At 39.5% G+C, this 20,856-nt stretch overlaps 1 protein-coding gene across 3 annotated transcripts in view; it reads left to right on the top strand.

Annotated features, from left to right (window-relative positions):
* Window positions 1–20,856, top strand: part of CERKL (ceramide kinase like) — a 119,006-nt gene that overhangs the window by 69,720 nt on the left and 28,430 nt on the right. For 2 of the 3 annotated variants that reach the window (XM_040971815.1, XM_040971814.1), the window contains exon 3: window positions 20,086–20,217. The exons of the other annotated variant lie outside the window; for it this stretch is intronic. In XM_040971815.1, coding sequence (XP_040827749.1) covers window positions 20,086–20,217 — 132 coding nt within the window. The remainder of the gene's footprint in view (window positions 1–20,085; window positions 20,218–20,856) is intronic. 3 annotated transcript variants of the gene reach the window in all.

Raw genomic sequence — 20,856 nt, 5'->3', positions numbered from 1 at the left:
ACCACCAGGTGCTGAGTCAAGACTCCCCTTGGCGGGCCCCATTCAGGGTCACCTGCTGCAGGGTGCTCAGAGTCAAGAGGACTCCAGGCAGGCCCCATATGAAGTCACCCATTACCACCACCATGGGGTGGAAAAATCTTTCATAAACCACGTGTTTATTTTGGCTTTCTCCTAAGATGACAAATGGTCTATAGGTGTGTGTAAAAGGATACTTTACATCCCTAGACGGCTGTGTATTGAAACCACAGCAAGATATAAACATACTTATTAGAATGGCTGTTATCCTAAACAAGAAAAAGGAAGTGTTGATGATAATGTGAAATGAACATAAACTAGGACAGCCTTTATGGAAAACATTGTGGAAGTACCTCAAAACGTTACACAACTGCCAAATCATACAGCAATCCATGTTAAGACTAGTTCCCCTGATAGCTTGTTTTGCGGTGTCTTGTGGTTTACCTTTGTAGGTATTTTCAAAATATACTTTATTATGAACATATGTGTTGAAACTTCCTATTTTTTTTTTTTTACTGAATACATTTGTTAGAAAGAACTTACATCTTGATAGTAGTTAGGTCTCATCAAGCAAAATCAAGGGACGGTTGGCATTTGGCTGTATTTTTATGTCTCGTTTTCTTAAAGCTTTTTCATGTACAATATAATTAGTACTTGTTAAACTTATTCATAAATATTTTACTATTTTGGCATTTTGCTATTTCAAGTGAAAATTTTTCTCAAGATTTATAGTTGCAGTTATGTAAGTTAAGACTGAGTTTTGCTTTTGATATACTGCATCGCGGGTGAGATTTCTTTTTATTGTTTGAAATTATCATTGATTATCTAGAATTTTCTGAGTACACTCTTCCTATCATCTATAAATAGAGATAATAGTCATGACAACATATTGTTATCCACCTAGCTGTTAAGCCATAAAAAAGATGAAATACTGTTATTTGTAACAACATAGATTGAATTGAAGGTCATTATTTAAAGTGAAATAAAACCACTGCAGAAGAAAAATACTATGGGATCTCACTCAAGAGGAATCTAGGAGCCGGTTATAATTACACAAGTTGGGTATGTAAGAGCAGTTACTAAAATTCTGGTGTTCAGTAGAATGACTGTAGATAATGTTTTTCCATAAATTCTGGAAGAAAAGACTTTATTTCCATTATGGAGAAATAAGAACCAATTGAATACACAGATGTTTTACTGTAATTGGACATTAAGCAATCTAAACATGAACTTAAACTTCCCATGGCACCCGATAAATACATGTCATTTTTATGTGTCATTTCAAAATAGCTTCTTTTTAAATGCATAACTTTTTCTGAAATTAGTGGTTTTGTTCAAACCTCTAACAAAATGAAAAATATTGTGATGGCATTAGAAATCTTTGCATTATTCCTGCAAATAACTGCAAATGCCCTAGTGTTTCCCTATTGAGTCAATGCTTTGATAAGTTTGGGCCATCTACCCATCGATCCATATAATCTACAACCCTTTCTATTGTTCTTAGAATTATCCTTCTATCCCTACCCGGAGGAATGTGTGCTGAGTGTTAACAATTGCTGTGCTTTGAGATCTCCATTTGGTTGTGAATCAATGCTGTCCTTGCTCCGTTAAGACTTAGGGTTTTTCCCTTTATTTTCTGTGTTACATAACAAGCTGCAGAGCATTGGGGCAGTGTGTTCTGTAAAAGCTGGAATACATCTCTGAAATCATCTCTGCCTAGAGTTTTTATGTTGGTACATTTCTTTAAAAATCTTCTATTTTATGAAAGTTGGTCTTTTAAAGCTTTTTAGTTATTATTAATTGAAAGGCAGCACAGAAAGAAAGGAAGACACACAGAGACAGGTCTTCCACTTGCTAGTTGATTATCCAAGTAGATGCAACAGTTGGGACTGAGCCTGGCCAAAGCCAGAAGAGAGGAACTTCATTCTATTATCCCACAAGGGTGACAAGGGCCAAATATGAGGACCGGCATTTTCTGCTTTTTCAGGGACATTAGCAGTAAGCAGGATTAGAGCTGGAACAGCTGGAACTAGGCACAGTGTTCATGTGTGATGCCAGCATTGAAGGTGGTGGTTTGACACACCATGACATAACACTGTTCCATGTTTTTTTAGAATTTTTTATATTTTATTTTAATTGTTTTTTAAGATTTATTATTACAAACTTAAATATACAGAGAGGGGGAGAGACAGAGAGGAAGATCTTCCGTCCAATGATTCACTCCCCAAGTGAGCTGCAACGGCCGGTGCTGTGCCCATCTGAAGCTGGGAACCAGGAACTTCTTCCGGGTCTCCCACACGGGTGCAGGGTTCCAAAGCTTTGGGCCGTCCTCCACTGCTTTCCCAGACCACAAGCAGAGAGCTGGACTTCTTTTTCTCAATCTGGTTTATTTCATTTAACATAGTTACCTCCAGTTCCATCTATTTCAGTGCCAACCTCAATGCTTATTTTTTACGGCTAAGTAATATTCCATCCAGTCATTGGTGGACATTGACTGCATGTCTTGGCTGTGGTGAATAGTACTGCAGAGCTGAGATTTCCTTCAGGCGTGTATTCAGAAGTAGAATGCCTGCTTCAAATGATAGATCTGTCCTTATTTGAGGAACCTCCATCTGTTCTCCACAAATGCTGCACAAATTTGTCTTCCTCTTCTCCACATGCACACCATCATTTTTTTCTGATCCTTTTGATAATAGCCATTTTAACTAAGGTGAGATGATGGCTTTTTTTTTTCATTGTCCCAGTGGCTAGTAATATGAAGACTTTTTTTAACATTTTGTCAGCCATTTGTATTCCTTCATTTGAGAAATAGATGTTCAGGCCTTTTGCTGTCTTGGTTACACTAGCTCTGAACTGTGTCTTGAGTTCAGGTCTTGTGATGCCTCCAGCTTGTACTTTTTGCTGCAGGTTGCTTTGGCTGCTCATGATCTTCTGTGCTTCCATGTGGAATTTTCAAATTGTGTTTGTATTTTTGTGAAGTCTGTTCTGAATATTTCGATAAGGATGGTACAGAGTCAATAAGTTGTATTAGATGGTACAAGTTTTCTAGCAATATTAATTCTAATCCTTGAATATGGGAGCTCTTCAGTTGGACTCATTTCCATCTCACTTCTCCTTCACACATTGCCCAAGCATCAGTGTTTGTTCATGTCTTGGTTTTAGAAGATCTGTAGCTGTCTTTGTTTTTCTTTTATCTCATTGAATACTTCCAAATGCCTATCTTTAAGATGAGGTATTCTGTTTCTGCTTGATCTTCTCCATTATTCAAGGTTCTTGACAGTATTTTTATTTAATGTACTGAAGTCCTCATTTCCACGATTTCTGCTTGATGCTTTTCAAGATCACTATCCCTTTGCTGAATTTCCTCTTCACTATCATTTATGGTTTTGCTGAGTTCTTTGTATCTCTTCAAACATCTATTTGCCGAATTCTTTATATTTTCTTGTGTATGTTCTCTTACCTCTTTGAACTTTTTTTTTGCTGGATTCTTATAAGACTTTTTAAAAAAAATCTATAGTGTGTTATTACATCATCACCGTGTCAGTTTCTAGGCTGTCCTGACTTCAATTTCAATTTTTTGGTATAGTTTCGTTGTATATTTTTCTAGTGTAGTCTGTGCTGCCCAAAATGGGGCCATTTCTCTCATTCCTAGCAGAGCTGCATGAGTCCTAGTGTGATGAATGGAATTGCGGGAATACTGTTCCAGAGTTTTGGAAGATTTCTTGTGACTTCTTTGACAGGGGTATGATCATACTTCCTGTGACATCAGTCCAAAGTCCAGTGGAGTTGCATGTATTCTTGCCCTAGTGTTTTATCTGATATCTTGCTATACAATTACCTTGTCATCCTGCAAGCAGAGAATGATTCTCTCAATGTTGTGCTACAGGATTTAGGGCATTGGGGAATAGACGTAAGTGTGGGTGAGTGAATTCTCTGGCTGTTAATATCACAATACTAGATCACATCTGGTTCTCATAGCCTGATAAGGTCCATGCATCACAAAGGTATGCATAAGGCTCAGTTGCTATAGGTGCTAACTGCTTTTGTGTAATTGTTGTCAAGGCAACTTCAGACATCCACAGTTGATGCTTGCTGGAATATCAGCCCAGTAAGCTGGGGTCATGGATCTCCACTTGGCACCAGGGCAGACCCAAAGGTTCCATCTGCATAAACTGGTGTGGAGACAAGGGACTGATAGGATCTGCTGGTAGACGATCTTACCAGCCCCGGTCCTGAGTTCCTGGGACTAGTTCTGTACTTACTTTTGTATCCTATCTCCTTGTGGCTGGAATTTTGGTCCTGTTAGCTTAGATTAGGGTAGGGATGGTGTAGGGCCATGGCCAAGAAAGGTCCAGTTGTAGATCCTGACCTGGGGATTTTAGAGTGTTGGTTTTTTAGTCTAAGCTCTTGACTTGATTCCCTTTCCTTAAGCTAAGCAGAAGGATTCTCTTTGCAAAACTTACTACTCGTAGATGGAGGGAAAGGCAACATGATCAACTTTGTTTCCGGATGCTGTGCTCTTTCATCTGGGTTTTATTTTGCTTTGTCTTATTTTGTTGCTACTAGTTTCTCGGGGCGGGGGAGGGTGTGGGGCTGGGCAGGAGTCTTAGACATCACCTTGCTTTGAGCTCTGGATTTCTCTCTCCCTTTTCTTCCTTCCTTCTTTCCCCACCTCTCTGCTCTCCTCTGTCCTCCCACCTGGTTCTTTTCTCCTCCCTCTTTTTCTCTTCTCCCCCACTTTGTTTTTCCCCCTCTCCCTTTCCTCCCCTCTGGATCCTCTCCTCCCCTCTTCTTCCTTTCATTTCTCCTAACTTGGCAAATGGCTTTCAATATTCTTTCTGTCCACGGGTCACAACATTACTCATTGATATTCATTGTTTAATCTCTGTTTCCCTTTTCTGCCTTTTTTTTCATAATGTTTGGTTTATTGTTTTGTTGCCAATTCTTTGATTTAGAAATTTATTTTCACTCTTTCCTATTTATTCATGCGGATATTAAGGGCCCTGAGTTTTTCTATTGGCTACTGTTTCAAGTATATTTCATAGATTGTGATGTGAAATATTTTCATTATCATTTTTTATTTTCCTTTTCACCCAGAAATCCTTAGTTAAATTTTTAAAAATTTCTGAGATCCTTTTATTTAGGTCATTGACTTATAGTCTGTGTAATATGATCAAATGATCATTGTTTTGTGAATATTGCATGGAAATAAGATAAATTATAATATCTCTTAAGTTCTGGTTTTTTCCTGTTTTAAGTATTTTTTTTTTAATGCATTCATGCATGTGTAAACTTTTTCAAAGATTTATATTACTTGAAAGAGAGAGGGTAAGGCAGAGATCTTTTGTCTGATTCACTCTCCAAAAGGTCACACCTGCTGGATCTGGGCCTGACCAGAGCCAGGAAGTAGGAGCTTCTTCGCATCTAACACATGTGTGCGAGGAACCAAGGCCTTGGTCTGCCCTCTGCTTATTTCCCAGGCCATTAACAGGGAGCTGTTAATTAGAAATGGAACAGCAGGTATATGAAGTAGCACCTATATGGGATGTTGGCACCATCATACCAGTCCCCCACATTTAATCTGTAGCATGTTATATCGTGTTCTTCGTTTTTAATTTATGAAGCTGTATCTTTATTCAATGTACTTTACACATTTATGATTTAGACTATAACTTAAACAAGAATATATAAAACATGGAATAGACATTGCGGTATAGCAAGTTAAGCCCAAACAAGGTGTGTCCATTTTTTTTTCCTTTTTAATTTTTTTAATATTTTGACAATCTTTACGTAGTTAATTAGGGTAAAAAAGGTTCAAGGACTACAGGAAAAGAGGGTAAGACTATCATTTTTTCCATATTGTTTCCTTCATGTTTAAAGGGGGATATTAAGGGAGAAGGCCCACCCAATTTCACACCTCCCCAGGTCCCGGATGTAGGATATGCTCTGAGGTTCCTGCTCAGGTGGTTTTGATATTTCAACTGTTATGAATCACTGCCAGTCTTGCCACTCTAAGCACTATGAGGTCAAGGAGGAATCCACTGATTGACATACTCCATCATAGACTCTCTGTTTGCCCCGAATTTCGTTGCCAAGATATAGCTGAGATGGTTGATTGACCTGTTCTGTCTTCTCTCTTTTCTTGGTTAGGGTTCTGAGTCCAGCATTTTGGTTGGGGAAATCTCCAAAGAAACTTTGAGGTGTTCTCAGACCAGATTCTTGTATGTACTAGCAAGTACAGGGGCTGGCACTGTCCATCACCCCGATCATCTGGTGGTTGCAATTGCTGGGTTGGTTCTGTTTTCACTCCCGACTTCCACTGGAACCGATGGGTGTTGCAGTCCAGCCTGGTTCTGCCCAGCACATACTTGGCTCTCACATAAACCAGTGGGAGCTGCAGCCTAGTTGGAGTGACCCACAATAACCCCCACCAGGCCCACCCCCTACCCTGGTTTGCCAGTATGTGTAGCAGTGATCCAGTCTGTCCCACACCCCTTTCCACCCCAGTGGGTGTCCTAGTTTTATGCCCTCCCGTGGAAGTGGTAACCCAAGAGGGAGGAACCCACTTTTTCCCTCCCAGGCTTCTTCCACTCCCAGATTATGCACTCTCCAGGTAGTTCTGTGGTTTGAGTTGATAGAACTAGCCCGCAGTGCTGGCTTCTGCCAGCTGATGCTGTGGCTAAGCCCAAACGACCCTCACCCACTCTAATTTTGTTTGCACTGGTAGGAATAGTCTTGTGCTTACCTGTTGGGTCTGTTTCCTGCCAGAGGATTCGCTCAGGCTCCTGTATCAGAACCTCTCCCAATGCCAGGTTTCACGCTTACCAGTGGGTCCATGAGCCAGCCCTACTCAGTCCAACTCCTGTCATAGCAGGAACAGTAGCTTTTCCTGACTGGCCTTCGACCCAAACTGGTTCTTGCTGTTGGATATTTCAGCCCAGTCATGGCTCGTCCATACCCACATATGGCTCACACATGGCTCAGTAGGGGGTTGAGACCTTGCCTAGTCCATCGTACATCTATCCCGGTCCTCCAGGACACCAGAGGGTGTTGGGGTCTGGCCTAGCTCGCTGCATACAATCCCAGTCCACACTTCTGCCAAGGGAGACTACAAATGTTTCCCGACCAGAACGCAGCCCCCATTCCAGGTCACACACCCACTGGTGGGAACCTCAACCTAGCTAGGATTGTCCCCTTGGCTCCCCAACTGGGCCTGTTCCCAGCCATAGATCACTTGCATGCCAGTGCTTGCCCTGACTCAGCTTGGCACAGCCCCTCACCTGTCCTGACCTCTGCCTTAGACACTGTGGCTTAGCATCCCTGGCTCATGTGGACCAGTAGGTACAAGAGCCTAGCTCGGCATGACCTGTGCTCCATCCTGGTCTCTAGTTTTGCTTGTGGGCTAAGGTTTGCTCAGTCCTACCTGATCTACCCTGTTCCATTACCAATTGACATATTTGCCAGCTGCTGGAGCTACTTTTCCCAGCTTGTCCGACCCCCCAGATCTGGACCAAATGTTCACCAGCGGGAGCTATGACTCACCAGGGGAGTTTCCCAAGTTCCTCCACGTAATCCACTGCCAGATCCAGTTCTCATACATGCCATTGGGTTTAGGCCAGTGCCCAGTGCAATCTGGCCTTCCATTTGGACTTGTATGAGCTGGTGAACATTGCAGCCCGGCCCACCCCACACCCTATTCAGGATGCACATTTGGGTGCTGCTGCCCTGACTAGTCCAGACTATTGGGAGTTCCTTTACCTGTGATTGATGTTAGGCCCCTTGGTCACACCTAGCTTAGTCCATCACCACTCCAACTCTTGAGCTAACCAGTGGGGCTAGAATTTTCACAGGATGTGGCCCACACATCCCTCACAGAATTCACCCCTGGTTATGGTTCTTGAGTGCTGGTTAATGTAATGGCTTGCTTAATGTGACCCTTCTCCTGATCCATCATCATGACAGGTAACATGATATAATTATACCGGACAAGCCCGAAGCATAGATTCTGCATGGACTGGTATTTGGTGATCAGCATTGTTCAGTGATTACAAGTTTTACAAAGGAAGAGTTACTGCCAATGGGAATCTTTATGAATGCTTCACATCCTAGAAGCACAATGAGTTCAACCTGGAGCTAACTAAGCAGCAACTCAAAGAAACAAAACTCCAAAGCTCCCTGGCCTTGCGGCCAGCAGGCGGAGCCTGGCACCAAATGGCAGACTGGCCACCCGGGGACAGCTCACCACATGCACATGGTGGCTGTCGTCTGGGATCCAGGCATGAGATGCCCTGTCTTGAGACCCAGCAGTCAAGTTTAAATTCCCAGGCCCAATATCGCGCCCCTCTGAAAAACAGGGTGTGTCCATCTTGTACCAGAATTCTAGTTGGAGTTCTGGCTACTCTGCTTCAGCTTCATGCAAATGCATCTGGGAGACAAAAGTTGCCTGTCTTGTGTACCTCCCTTCCTGCCAAAAAACATGCTAAGCTATGATAGATTTCCTGGCTCTCAGTTTCCAGGGGACCTAGCCCTGGCTTTTTTTTTAAATTTAAATTTAGATTTTTCATGATACAGTTCCTTAGGCTCAGTGATCTCTCCTTGCACCCCTCCTCCACTCCCTACTGCTTCCCCTATATTATAAGCATAGTATAGTCCTTCAACAATTATAAGTGCATCATTCTGCTATTCATGTGTATCATGCTATTGTAGGTATAGACTGTGGTAGAATTGTCAAGATACATGTAACAGTTTCTTAACAAGCATTTGAGGGAGTGTTACAAGTGGGTGACATGTGTCATGTCTTTCTCCCTTTCTCTCACATCCCTCTATCCTTCTTTCTCTCCCTCCCCTTTCTTGCTTTAGCTTTTCAATAGATGAAATCAAGACAAATACTTTGAATTAAACATAGAACAATATTTTGCTGAGATCTTTAAGAATATGGCAGCATTATGGAGCAGGTGTTTAGCCTAGCAGTTAAAATATCTGTGTCTCTTATTGGAGTGCCTGGGTTTGACTTTGTGCTGTGGTTCCTGGCTCCAGCTCCTTGGAGGAGGGCACAGTAGTTCTTACAGTGCAACTGAGTAATGTGGATTGCTTCTTGCCGCTGACTTTGGCTTGGTCCAGATCCAGCCATTTCAGGCCTTTGGGAAAGGAACCAGCAGGTGGAACCTTGTTCTTTCTCATTCTCTCTTGCTTTCCCTCCTTCCCCCGCTCTGTCGAACAAATATATTTTTTAACACACATGACAGTGCTAATCCTATCTATCTATCTATCTATCTATCTATCTATCTATCTATCTATCTATCTAATGATTAAAGAGTATGTAATGTAACAACATAAATATATTTTAAAATGTGTTAATATCGGCAAAATAGGAAAGTACCGATATGTTTAGGATTTTTTATTGCTAATTTCATCATGATCAGTTTAAAAATATTGATGTAAAAATACATTATCTTTTGTTCGTATGAGTATAAAAACAATCGTTCATTGATAAATGAGTTTAAATTTTTTCTGCAATTCACGTTTAACATTTTATGGTACATGAGTTTTCCGCCAATTTTTAATTTTTATACCAGAATATATGGTCTTAGAGTGTGTGGGGGGACAGCCAGAATGTATGTATGTGTTGGACGATGTTGATGTGATATAGGTAACTCAAAATTTTCTTCAAAAAGAGTGTCAGTTACTTGTATTAAAGTACATTTTGCGAAAGTTTCTTGATAAAATCATTAAATTAAAACATTGATAAAATTGTGTCTAATTTGTTTCTGAGGAACTAAACTTCTAATAAATTGTCTCATGGAATTGAAGTTAATCATATTTAAATGTTGATTGTTTTAATTGATCTTTAACTTTTTGAGTAGCAAATATTACTTCTCCAGCCTGGATTTTCTGTAGTAGAATGTTATAGCAGCCCAATATTCCAGAAGAAATAAAAGCTGATTGTATAAGGATTTTAAAAAATGGTAACAATAAATGGAGCATGTATTAGTTTTTTTTTTGTCTTGAAGTCTGCTGTTCGCAATGCTTATTCAATCTTTCTACTAATTGCCATTTAGTCAGTTTCTGTAGAAGTAGATTTATTTACATTGGCAGATTGCATATGAATTTAGCAGTTACAGGTCTTTTTTTTTGCTTTAATTTGATTTTGGGATTAGAATTATTTTAATGTGTGTGAAGATCACAACTCTAAGATTTTTTTGTTACTAAAATGAAATTGATGTATTTTTGTACAAATTAAAATATCTACAGCTGTACAGGGAAGAAAGGTTTTAGCTGTTATATGCGAAAGGCTTTTACCATTGTTACACATTAACTTGGCAGAGTTTAATATTAATAGCTCCTTACAACTATACTTAGATTTCTTTCCCATGATTTGATTTTATCTTTGCATCAGTTTCATTTCTTTTCTATGTAAAACAGTTGTGAATGTAGAAGAAGCTATGACCAGTTGTTCCTGGGCTCTTAACTTGGATGAACACCATCCATTTCCATCGTGCTGCACTCAAGACAGCACAGATGTGAGTCTGGGAGTGGCGTCCCTGCCGCGCTCAGGAGCCTTTGTTTGGAGAACACCCTGATTAACCCCCACCCTTCATGGTTCATTGACTCACTGATAGATCAAGTTTAAACTAGTACATATTAGCACATTTGTTACTAACAGAAGAACAGTTGGCCATTCTGTTTTACATTGCTGATTCATTGCAAACTGGCATGCTAAAAAGGTCTGTACTCTAGGGTATAAATTGAGAGGTTACCAACACATTTGAGAACCAAATCCATTGCATACTAATATAGAATATTATTAATATACCTGTGTTTTAATCTTGGATTATGTACTTGAGAGGTTTACACTGCTGTCAGTTCCGAATAAATGACAATTATTGCTTTGAAATTCATTGTTCCAAGGATTTCAGGAGATTTAGGAGAATGAAAATAGTTTCATATTAAATAACATTTTATGATTTGATGAGACAACGGCAAGGCCCCAAGTGTCTGATGCTTTGTGTGTTTGCATTTAAAACGTGTTTTTCGTAATACTCCCTGTAGCTAGTGCTTTTACATAAATCTTCACTAGTGTTATATTTCTGTATCACACGGAAATTCTTTTGATTTGGTCAAGACAGCTGAAATGCACATGTGTATTTCTAATAGAAAAATAAAAGTATTGAACTTCCCATTCTTTGTTACCTTTGTAACCTAGTTGTCACGGTGTTTGAAGGCTTCTTAACTGGTAGAATTCTCTGCATGACAGACAGGTTTACTAAATAATTCGGCAGGTTCAACTGGTGAATTTTGTCTTGGCTTCATGCTTACTACAGGTGCCGTCCTTGTGGCCACCTGTTTCTTCGCGTTTTCCTTTCTTTGTCAGATGATGAAGCACCAGTGCCCAGTGAGGCTGAGGGACAGCGCTCTGAGTCCAAGCTGAGGACAAGACAATTGAGGTTACTTCTCAAAAGAAGCTTCGCTCATGGAGAGCAAAGGCTGCATGTAGGTGCAAGGTCCACAGGCTGATCTTTGTTACAACTAATGATTAGCTTCTGGAAGGCAAACTGAAGTTCAAAGAAAAAGGGACAATATTTAAAGCTGATGTAAATGACATTTAGAGAAGACTTTGTGCCAGCTCTTAGATACTATTTTTCTGCTTTGTTTGCAGATATAGAGACTAAGTTGTTCGTTTAAAAAAAGAGAAGCTGAGCTTGACAGCAATAAGGTTTTTAGCTAAATTCCATGCTAAAGGTTTCTCCCAAAGGATTGAGATGCCTATCACAGTACATATTTTTGATAAATCTTTCATTCTTTATTATTTAACTTATCTTTTTTAGTAATCAATATAAGTAGTTGCAATTTTGAACTTATTTCTACCAAAGCAAAGTGCTTTTTTAATCGAAGCAGTTGATACTGTATTATCATTTATTTAATCTTTAAGAACATTAACTCCATACATGTGTTCCTTAGACATATGCTCTGTGCAAACCAGGAACCAGCAAATATAGCAAAGTCACAAAGTTGACCTCAAGTAATTTAATTCACGTGGTAGTGGAGAAATTGAAACAATTCAGAGAAGTGTATTTCTATTCAAATTGTAGATAATTCACTGAGCGGTACTTTGGAACATGTAGTTTTCTTTCTTTCTTTTTGGAACATGTTGTTTTCAATAAATTTTGTACCTAACAGTTTTAATGAGCATTGATTATCCTTGCCTGAATCAGTGTCAGCAATATGAAGACTTTCTAATTCAATCATTTAATCAAAATTATCAGTATTATTAAATGGGATGTTGCTTTTGCAACTGGATTTCTTTGGATAAGCAAAAATACAGAAAATACATGAAAAAAGGGGGGGGGCAAGAGGAATGGTTAGTTTGTTATTTCAGGTTACCGGTTTTCAGAATTAGGTTCCAAAAAGCTTCTGATCTAAGTTTGTGGAAGGATGAAGTTGGTGTTGAATGAAGTGTGGAAGGTGGAAAGTTGTTAGATGATGTGCTAGGAAAAACCAGATTTTCACCTTTGAGTGCACTGAGTTTGAGATGTCTGAGACACTTTTGACTTTTAATATTAAGAAGACCAACACTGTCAGGAAACACACACACACACACACACACACACACACACACACACACACACACACACAAGATTAGCATTGCAAAATAATTTACACATGTTGAGTGTATTTCAGTTTAATAAAGCAATATTCTAGCTATTCAGAGAAAGATGATTTAGATAATACTATTAAAGAGCAATAGAAGAATCCAACACATTGAGTTTATTAGAGACCTACACCTACAGTCATTGCTTTTTTTTTCTCTTATTTGTCCTCATGAAGTATTTTTTATGGGTTAGTACACTGATGGGAATGAAAGGAATATAGTTTGGAGATGGTTTTAGATGTGTAACAAAATAAATTGTTGAGGCATTGCAGTCACACTAGAAATGTTCTAAAAATGAGCAAGGGCAGGAACTTCAGACAGTTGGTACCAGTCATTGAATGATGTCCAGGCAAGAGGTTATGAACTTAGGCAAATAAATAATTGGGAGCTGGGACAACAAGATTGATGACAAGGAATTATTGAGATAAATAGTACATGCTCACAAAGTACAGAATATGAGATTCAAGTTTTGCATAAATGCTCAACAGAGAGAATACAGTTGAGAGCAGCACAATTGAAAAGCCAACTCCCGGCCTGCATAATTGTTGTATTAAACCAAGGGGCATTAGTGCAGGGGTAGGAGAAATATGATTTCACTGACAAGCATTTCTCATCCAGTTGATTGTGCTATCAGCAAGTACTCTGCTGGCAAACAGGCTAGGCTGGATCCTGTGTATGGCACCCTGTTTCAGGGAATCCAGCCAACCACCTGGTGGCACGTTGGCCCATTGAATCCTATCCATTAGGAAAGGTGGTTTGTCCTTGCTGCTATGAATGCTTATCTTAGACATGGATTTATACATTTTCAACCTATCATATTTCTGCCAGTGCTACTTACTGCCTTAACTAAAAGTCCTATTCAATAATTATATATCCTACACACCATTGCTTTCCACGAGGGACTGACTGTATCATTTTTCATTCTAGCTGGGAGCGAAAACCTTGAGCTAGTAGTTTAAGTTCCATAAACTGGGTATAGGGATGTATGAATTAAGGACTGAAATTAGGTAGGTTGTTTCTTTCCTTCTGCCTCTGTTCCTCAACTCTGAAGTTTTATTATGAGGGAAGAAAACCTTCCTCATAATTTAATTTAATTGGGTATTTAGAATGACCTGAGTATATTACTGAACTTTGTATATAGATAGTACATAACATACATGTGAATATGAGTGAGTGAACAGATGAGAAAAATGAAGTAGTGTGGCAAGGGAGATCAATTCTATTCATTTTACCAATACAGCATCACTCTGGTAGAAGGACTACCTATGTAATGCAGGAAGCATCAGGAGTGCCCTGTAACATCAGGATAAAATAAGTTATTAGGTAGCTTAGGGAATGAAAAATGGTTCCACTGACTGATGAAGACATAGAAAATTTACATATGTTTGTTGCCACCAGAGAAAATTTTTGTAATCCTAAGGAGTACTAAACTTATATTTACTAATAGCTTATTAGTAAATGATTTACATTTACTTGTATTTACTAGTTAATTTACTAATAATATTTAATAATGATGTATCAGTAACATTAGTGACTATACCTGGTTTTTGCAGAAAGTGTTTTTCTATCCCCATATTACAGATGAGAAATTTGGACAAATATTAGGAAAGGTGAGCAATACAAAGATTAATAATTGATAATGGCTAAATTCCATACCTAGTGTCCTGGTGAACTAAATTGAATTTTAGGCATACAAAAGAATACTAGGCAGTTTTGAGCAGGATCAGATGTAGTATTAAAGAATCACTAAAATGTAGTAAAAAGAAAAAGCAAAATAGAATAATATGTAGGAAACCTGCCACATGAAATGCCACAGAATATACATGGAATTTTTTAATGCACAAAATATTTCTAGAGGATTCTTTGAAGTCATATCAGTTGTTCTTCAAGAAGGAAACCATCAGAAGTCAGGGAATGTGCTGAACAAGGAAATTCTGAGTTCTGCACTGTGTGTGTGTATTAACAGCATAGGAAAGAATTCAGTATGTGATTATCTAATGCAGATAATTGGGGGCAAACATTTAGCTTGGCAGTTAAGACTTACACATCTTACCATGGAGTTCCTTGGTTCAATATCTGGCTCTGGCTTATGACTCTGATTTCCTTCTAGTGCAGATGTTGGGAAGCAACAATAATGGGTCAAGCAATTAATTCCTTGTCACCCATGTGGATTCCCTGGATTGAGTGAAAATTTCATGTGGACATTCTGAAGAGCAAAGCAATTTTATGAGAATTCCCACTCTTGTTGAGTCGGTTGGCATTTCATAGAGATTAAAGTTTTTAAAAGTACATATAATTTACATTGAAGTCCGTTGGTGTTTCAGATAGACCTAGGTTTAGATCCTAGCACTTTCCAAACTGTTGTGAAGGATGAGATGTTGGAGCTCTTCAGATCTGGGGGATGCTGCTGCTTCTGAAGCTTTGACATTGGCTACAATAAAGCAAGTCCAATTGTGGATTGTGCTGCTGTGAACATACATTGCAGTTCGCTCTCTCAAATGTAGATTTGATTTCATTTAGATATATTCCTAGGGGTGGCGTGGCTGGGTCATAATGCAGATCAGTTTTCAGTTGTCTGAGTACTCTCCATACGGACTTTGACAGTGTTTGTGCTAGTCCACACTCCCACCAACAGCAAAGTAGGCTACGAAGACACGATGCTATTGTGATAACATGGGGTCAGATGGTGGGAGGGGAAAAACGGGATGGGAGAGGGGAAGGATGAACCTATGTCTACAAATCTGTATTATGAAAATAGCAAATTAACAAAAGACAATAAAGAAAATGTCATTGGGGGCAAGGGTTGCTCACCTACCACCTTCACACTCAATAACTCTAATGGCTAAAATCGTTTCTTACCCCTTTCACACCACTCTCAATGCCTAAGATTCTGTCCTACTCTTTTCCTGCTTCTCCCAATCTGACACTATCTTGTCCTCTCCATCTGGAATGGGTAATCTGTTCTTAACAAAACCTATAGCTTCAGCCATTTACCCAGCATTTCTTCTCATGCTCCTATTTTGGTAGCCAGACATAGCTTCCCATAATGTTCTCTCCAGTGATAGCTGCTTTCTCTGCCGTATGATTCGAGTATTATCCCACGAGCTTATGGAAATAATTTCAAGTCTTCCATTTCACTGCTGTTTGGAGATCATTTTTTGTTTTGTCTTAATCCTTTGCATCAAAGCTCAAAGCATCAGGTGCTTCTAGCCACTCCTGTATAGTGAGATTCTTTAATAATCCTTGAAGACTTGAATTCCTATCTCACACTTTGTGCAAACACTGCCTTGCAACTCTATACATTTCTGCTTTCAGATGTTCTCTTAGGTTGTAGTCTTGTATCCTTCAAAAATCTTGACCCAAACTTACCTCATCCACATTTTCCCTTAGTGTATTTATAGAACAGTGGTTCTGCAAGTGTGGTTCTTAGACCCACAGCAGCATCTGATAACCTATGGTAAGTGTGAGCTCTTGAAGCCCACTTAAGATTGCTGAAACCAAGTATCTGGATTTTATGCCCAGAAGCAGTGTTTTTTCAGAGTCTAAGGCAGTTCTAATGATTATGATCATTAATCAGATCTTATGGTCATCATCAATAACTCTTGATCTTGTTTTCAATTATCCTGTCTTCAACCTATTGCCATAAATCTTCCTAGTTCACTTGATCTATTAACCCAACTCCCAAGATTCTTCAACCCCAGCGAGACCATAATTAGAGATCATGCTACTTTCAGGAAAACCCTTTATTTAAGAAGTGTATAAGAAGTGGTTGCCAAATGCAAAAGGCACCAGAAGCAGAAGAAAAAGACAAACAATCCAGAATTGCATAGAATTTTACTCAGTAGGGACCTGTGTTGGGTGGCTGCAAGATGAGAGGACCACTAACATCTCAGGGCTAAAGATGGTTTATACGCAAAGACAGTTAAGGTAGTTTATGTCTAACCAGTGTGTGTATACATCCCCCAGAACACACCAGGTGTTAGGTAAGAGACATTGTGGGAGTTGGTGCCTGACATGGCATGTTGGGCAGGTTATCTTAACTTTTTATGTTATAGGAGAAGGGTTAACTGTCAGGATCACCTATATGGGAATAGTGTGTCTATGTACCAAAATGACAGCAGTCAGGTCATGCTGGACCTCTACACAGCTTCTCCTCTCACTGTACCTGGTCACACTCTTTGCTACTCCTTGACTCTGCTCTTTCATGTCCCATATTAAAAAACAAAAACACAGATTAATTCCACCTTTAAAATCCAGAAGCTAACTTTTTTCAGAATCCCAGCACAAGCACACTCATTTCTTACTTGGAATATTGCGAGGGTTTTGAGGTTTGTCAGACCTTGGCCCTAGCTTCATCTAGTTTCTATACAGTTATCAGAATGATGGTTTAACACCTATGATGATGTTGCTATGTAAATCAACATTCACGGCATTTCTGCTACTCAACGAAACCCAGCATCCTTTGAAAATGCCTGTAAGACTCTGGATGATCTGAGAAAGCCTTTTTCAGGATTGCCCTCCCCCGCCTCACACCTACCTTTTTCACTACTGAGTTCATTCCTGTCTTTACAACGTATCATAACTTTGCCTTTTATAAACTCACTTCTTTATTTTTGGCTACTGTAATCTGAATGAAAGCTTCGTAATGACAGAGGCTACTCTTGGGTACTAAGTGAAAGAATTTCTATAACTGGACCTGCAACAAAGCAGGAATGTAGTTCTTTGGAAATAAATGAATATAAGTAGGAAGAGGAAAAAATATAAGTAGAACTTTTATAATAACACGATCCTTCCTTGGTCTGCCCTTGTTTGACAAATAGGTAGGCTGTTCTGAAAATGTACTGGGCTTTGTAAACTCTATCTGGATATTTAATCTGTCTCTAGGTTGTTGGGATTTGGAGCTTTTTTTTTTTTTGGTCTCTGTCCTATTTTAATAAAAATAAGCTTTGGATTTACCTTTTTAGTCCTTCCTTATTAAAGGCTAGCACTATTGTCCTTTATGATATTTTGTTTTGACCTGAACCAGACTCGCAGATTGCATTGAATTGCTATCTCCTTTAAAGGGTTCAACCTTTGGTAATTACAGTAATGAAAAGAGCTTGGGTTTAATATGTAAATACTTTGTCCTCAACTGACTATCACTAGATGGTTTAAGCATGCAGTCCTGAATCTTGTAGCAGCTTGAATATGATGATTTTCTCACTGTATGATGTCTTCTGTTTTTAATAATTATTATTTTATAGAACATGTTTTTTCCTTTGTGCCTTTTGCTTAATGTCAGTGTTACTCATGGTGTTTAAAAATTCAGAATAGTACTTTCCTATCATTATATTAGCTTTTTACATTTGACCAGGATTGATTTGTGTGGAAGTCTCAGGATACTGGGTTTTTATTAGATTTTTGGTACAAAAGATATGCCAAAACAGATTGCAAGGCAAATGGAATAAAGTAGAAACAAACCAACCAGCGAGATGAATTTTGCCTGTGATGAACAAAGGTGCCAATGAGCAGGTTTGGTGAAACTTTGGAGAAAACTTTGGAAAAGTGGCGATGGGGATGAAGTGGAAAGGAAAGAAAAAAAAAACTGCCTGAACAAGGAAAGACCTGATTTGGCTTTAAACAATAATAATACATAGAGGCTGCACCATCATGAGGTGTTTGAAAGAGACCATAATAGCCACCTGGATTTTCATAGCTTCATGCATTTGCTCAAATTGTTCTTACTGCCCAGTTTTATCTCCTGTGTCCTTCACTAGCTGTTTTGAGGAAGGGATGGGAGGAGATTCTGGGTGCTGAAAATCCCATGAGCCCAAATTCCCACTTTAGTAATTTCTTCTTGAAATTGTATCCAGATCCTAATAAAACTAACCATCCTTCTAACTGTACCCAGCACTCTTTCTGTGCCTGCTAAGTTTATACCACTCTATACTGCTTTGTGCTTTTCTTGGGTATTTGTGGTCTCTCTGTTCCTCTCCTAAAGCAAGGGCCTTAGCCCCATCACTTTGCCCTTCCCAATTTTTAGCACAAATATTCAATACAGGTTTCCTGAAGAGGGGCAGGAGAGAAACGGAGGGAGAAGGGAAGGAGTTGGGCTGGGGAGGCGTCTCAGAGTCATTCCAAAGGCTCCAGGCTGGATTCCAGGCAGTAAAGAACGGTGGTGGCGGCTTTTTAAACAGTGTGTTGCTGTCCAAACTGTGGTGCTAGAGCATGCAGCAGAAGGGTGAGAGAAGAGCAAAGGTTCACCCTGTGGCATGGCCATAGAAATTGGACCGTTCACTAGAACCTAGGCGGGGGAGAAGGCACTGAGCATGGTTTTGAAGTATTGAGCCAGGGTTACTGAGAGGCTGGCAGGAGCTTCTTCCCAAACAGACAGACCTGCACAGTTTTACAGGCAATGTTTAAATATTCAGCATGGCTGCAGGTGCTTCTCTAACTCTTCCTGAATTCAAAAACATATGTGCAATGGATTTTGTTCAGTGTGTTGAGAAATGAAATGTTGTCTCACTTGAGGTATAAAAATACTGACTTGGTGCAATGGATATTTCACATTTGCAACTAGTCATGGTTTTATTAGAAGTGGGCATCAGTAACTGCTTCGGCAGTTACTAACGGCAGTAACTAACGGCTCTCTGAGAGCAGTTTGTCGAAAGAGAAATTGTTGTCAGCTTCCCTTTGGCTTCTTTGTCCCTGCTGCCCCTTCCTAACAACTGAAAATTTGCTTTGCACCTGCTCCAACTGGGTCCTGAGCGATAAGCATCTTGTAAGCCCAGGAAATTGTAGTATCAAATCTCAGCCCCAACTGTGAAGCAGTGCTATCAGCGAGTCCCTGCTGAGAGACCTCGCTTTCCCGAGCCCCAGGAGAGGAGTCCTTTCTCCCCTGGCCTCGTTTCAGCTTTGAACTCTGACCTAAACCATCTTTTTAGTTACCACCATGCCTTGTCCTGGGTGCTGTCTTCAGCTCGTCCAGGCTTGCTCTTCTGCCCTGAATTCATCAGCAGGTCAGACTTTGGAAGCCCTGGGGTCATGGGGGTACCCATTTTGAATAATAAGCATGTTTATCTAAAGAGAAATGTACCCATCTATTTGTTACAGTCTCTTGTGCTTCCCCTTCCCCCGCCCCAAGAACAAAGTGCTAAAGGAACATCAGATTTTTTTTTTTGGATTTAGTGTATATATGTAATTTCTGCCTCATTACTGCAGAGTTGCTTTCGTTAAATCTTCCTTCATAAATAAAGTGCTTTATTACAAATCACTTATGTTAAATAGGATATATCTATATTATGTTGGAAAAGCAGGAATGTTTGAAATAAAACTAGTGAACACTAAATACATGTGTATAACATCCTGACAGACATGCGAGTCATTTGAAAAGGAAACGAAAACTTGCCGACCATGTGCTGTAGCCTTTGTTTTCTTTTTAGGCTTTTCCAACAGACCGAAGTCATTACAAATACTCCTCAACCCTCAGAGGCACAGGAAAGGAGCTGCCCAGGTTTATTACGAGAAGGTTGAACCTCTCTTGAAGCTTGCAGGAATAAAGACTGAGGTAACAGGTAAGTCAGTTCCAGAAAAAAATGTTTTCAGCAGACGACTGTGCAGAAGCAGGATCCGCTGAATTTGCTCTTAATCCAAACATGGAAAATGGTTAGTACTGTGCAAAGCCTTGCTATGCACACCTGCACTTTACTCATCCAGCTCCAGGGTTATAAACTCATTTTTCTGTTTCATTTTGTTTGGTTAAAATCATGTCATTTTTTTAAAGTGCCCATGTTTCCTTTTTACATCTTTTTAAGAGTAACCTTTAAGGCAAGATAAAAAAAAACAATACACTGTATATTTTCATTGAAATGTTTGCAATTTCTATGTTCTTCTGTAGTTTGGCAAGTAGTTGGTTTTTCACATACACATAGTTGAGGTCTTTCTGTGGAATCCTTCATTAGACTGTTTTTGTTCTGACTCTGACCCCTACTGGTTAGGTCAAAGCTAAGCACTTGATTACTGATTTAGATGGACTTAGCCAAAAGCTTAAAAGTATTGTCTAAAATAAGATATGTTGATTACATAGAAGGAAAGTAGATAATTAATAAGGCTAATAGATCAGAAATGCCCTTTTAAATTGAATTTGGCGACCAAGTTCCTTGGCGTGTTTGGGGCTGTTCTTCATTCTCCCCCTCCCCCTTCCAGGTCATGAA

This window comes from Ochotona curzoniae, unplaced genomic scaffold (assembly GCF_017591425.1).
Source record: "Ochotona curzoniae isolate NIBS_2020 unplaced genomic scaffold, NIBS_Ocur_1.0 contig_2210, whole genome shotgun sequence".
In the NCBI taxonomy this organism is placed as follows: domain Eukaryota; kingdom Metazoa; phylum Chordata; class Mammalia; order Lagomorpha; family Ochotonidae; genus Ochotona; species Ochotona curzoniae.
The sequence above is the reverse complement of the archived record's forward strand: the minus strand, read 5'-3'. Positions and strand labels throughout refer to the sequence as shown.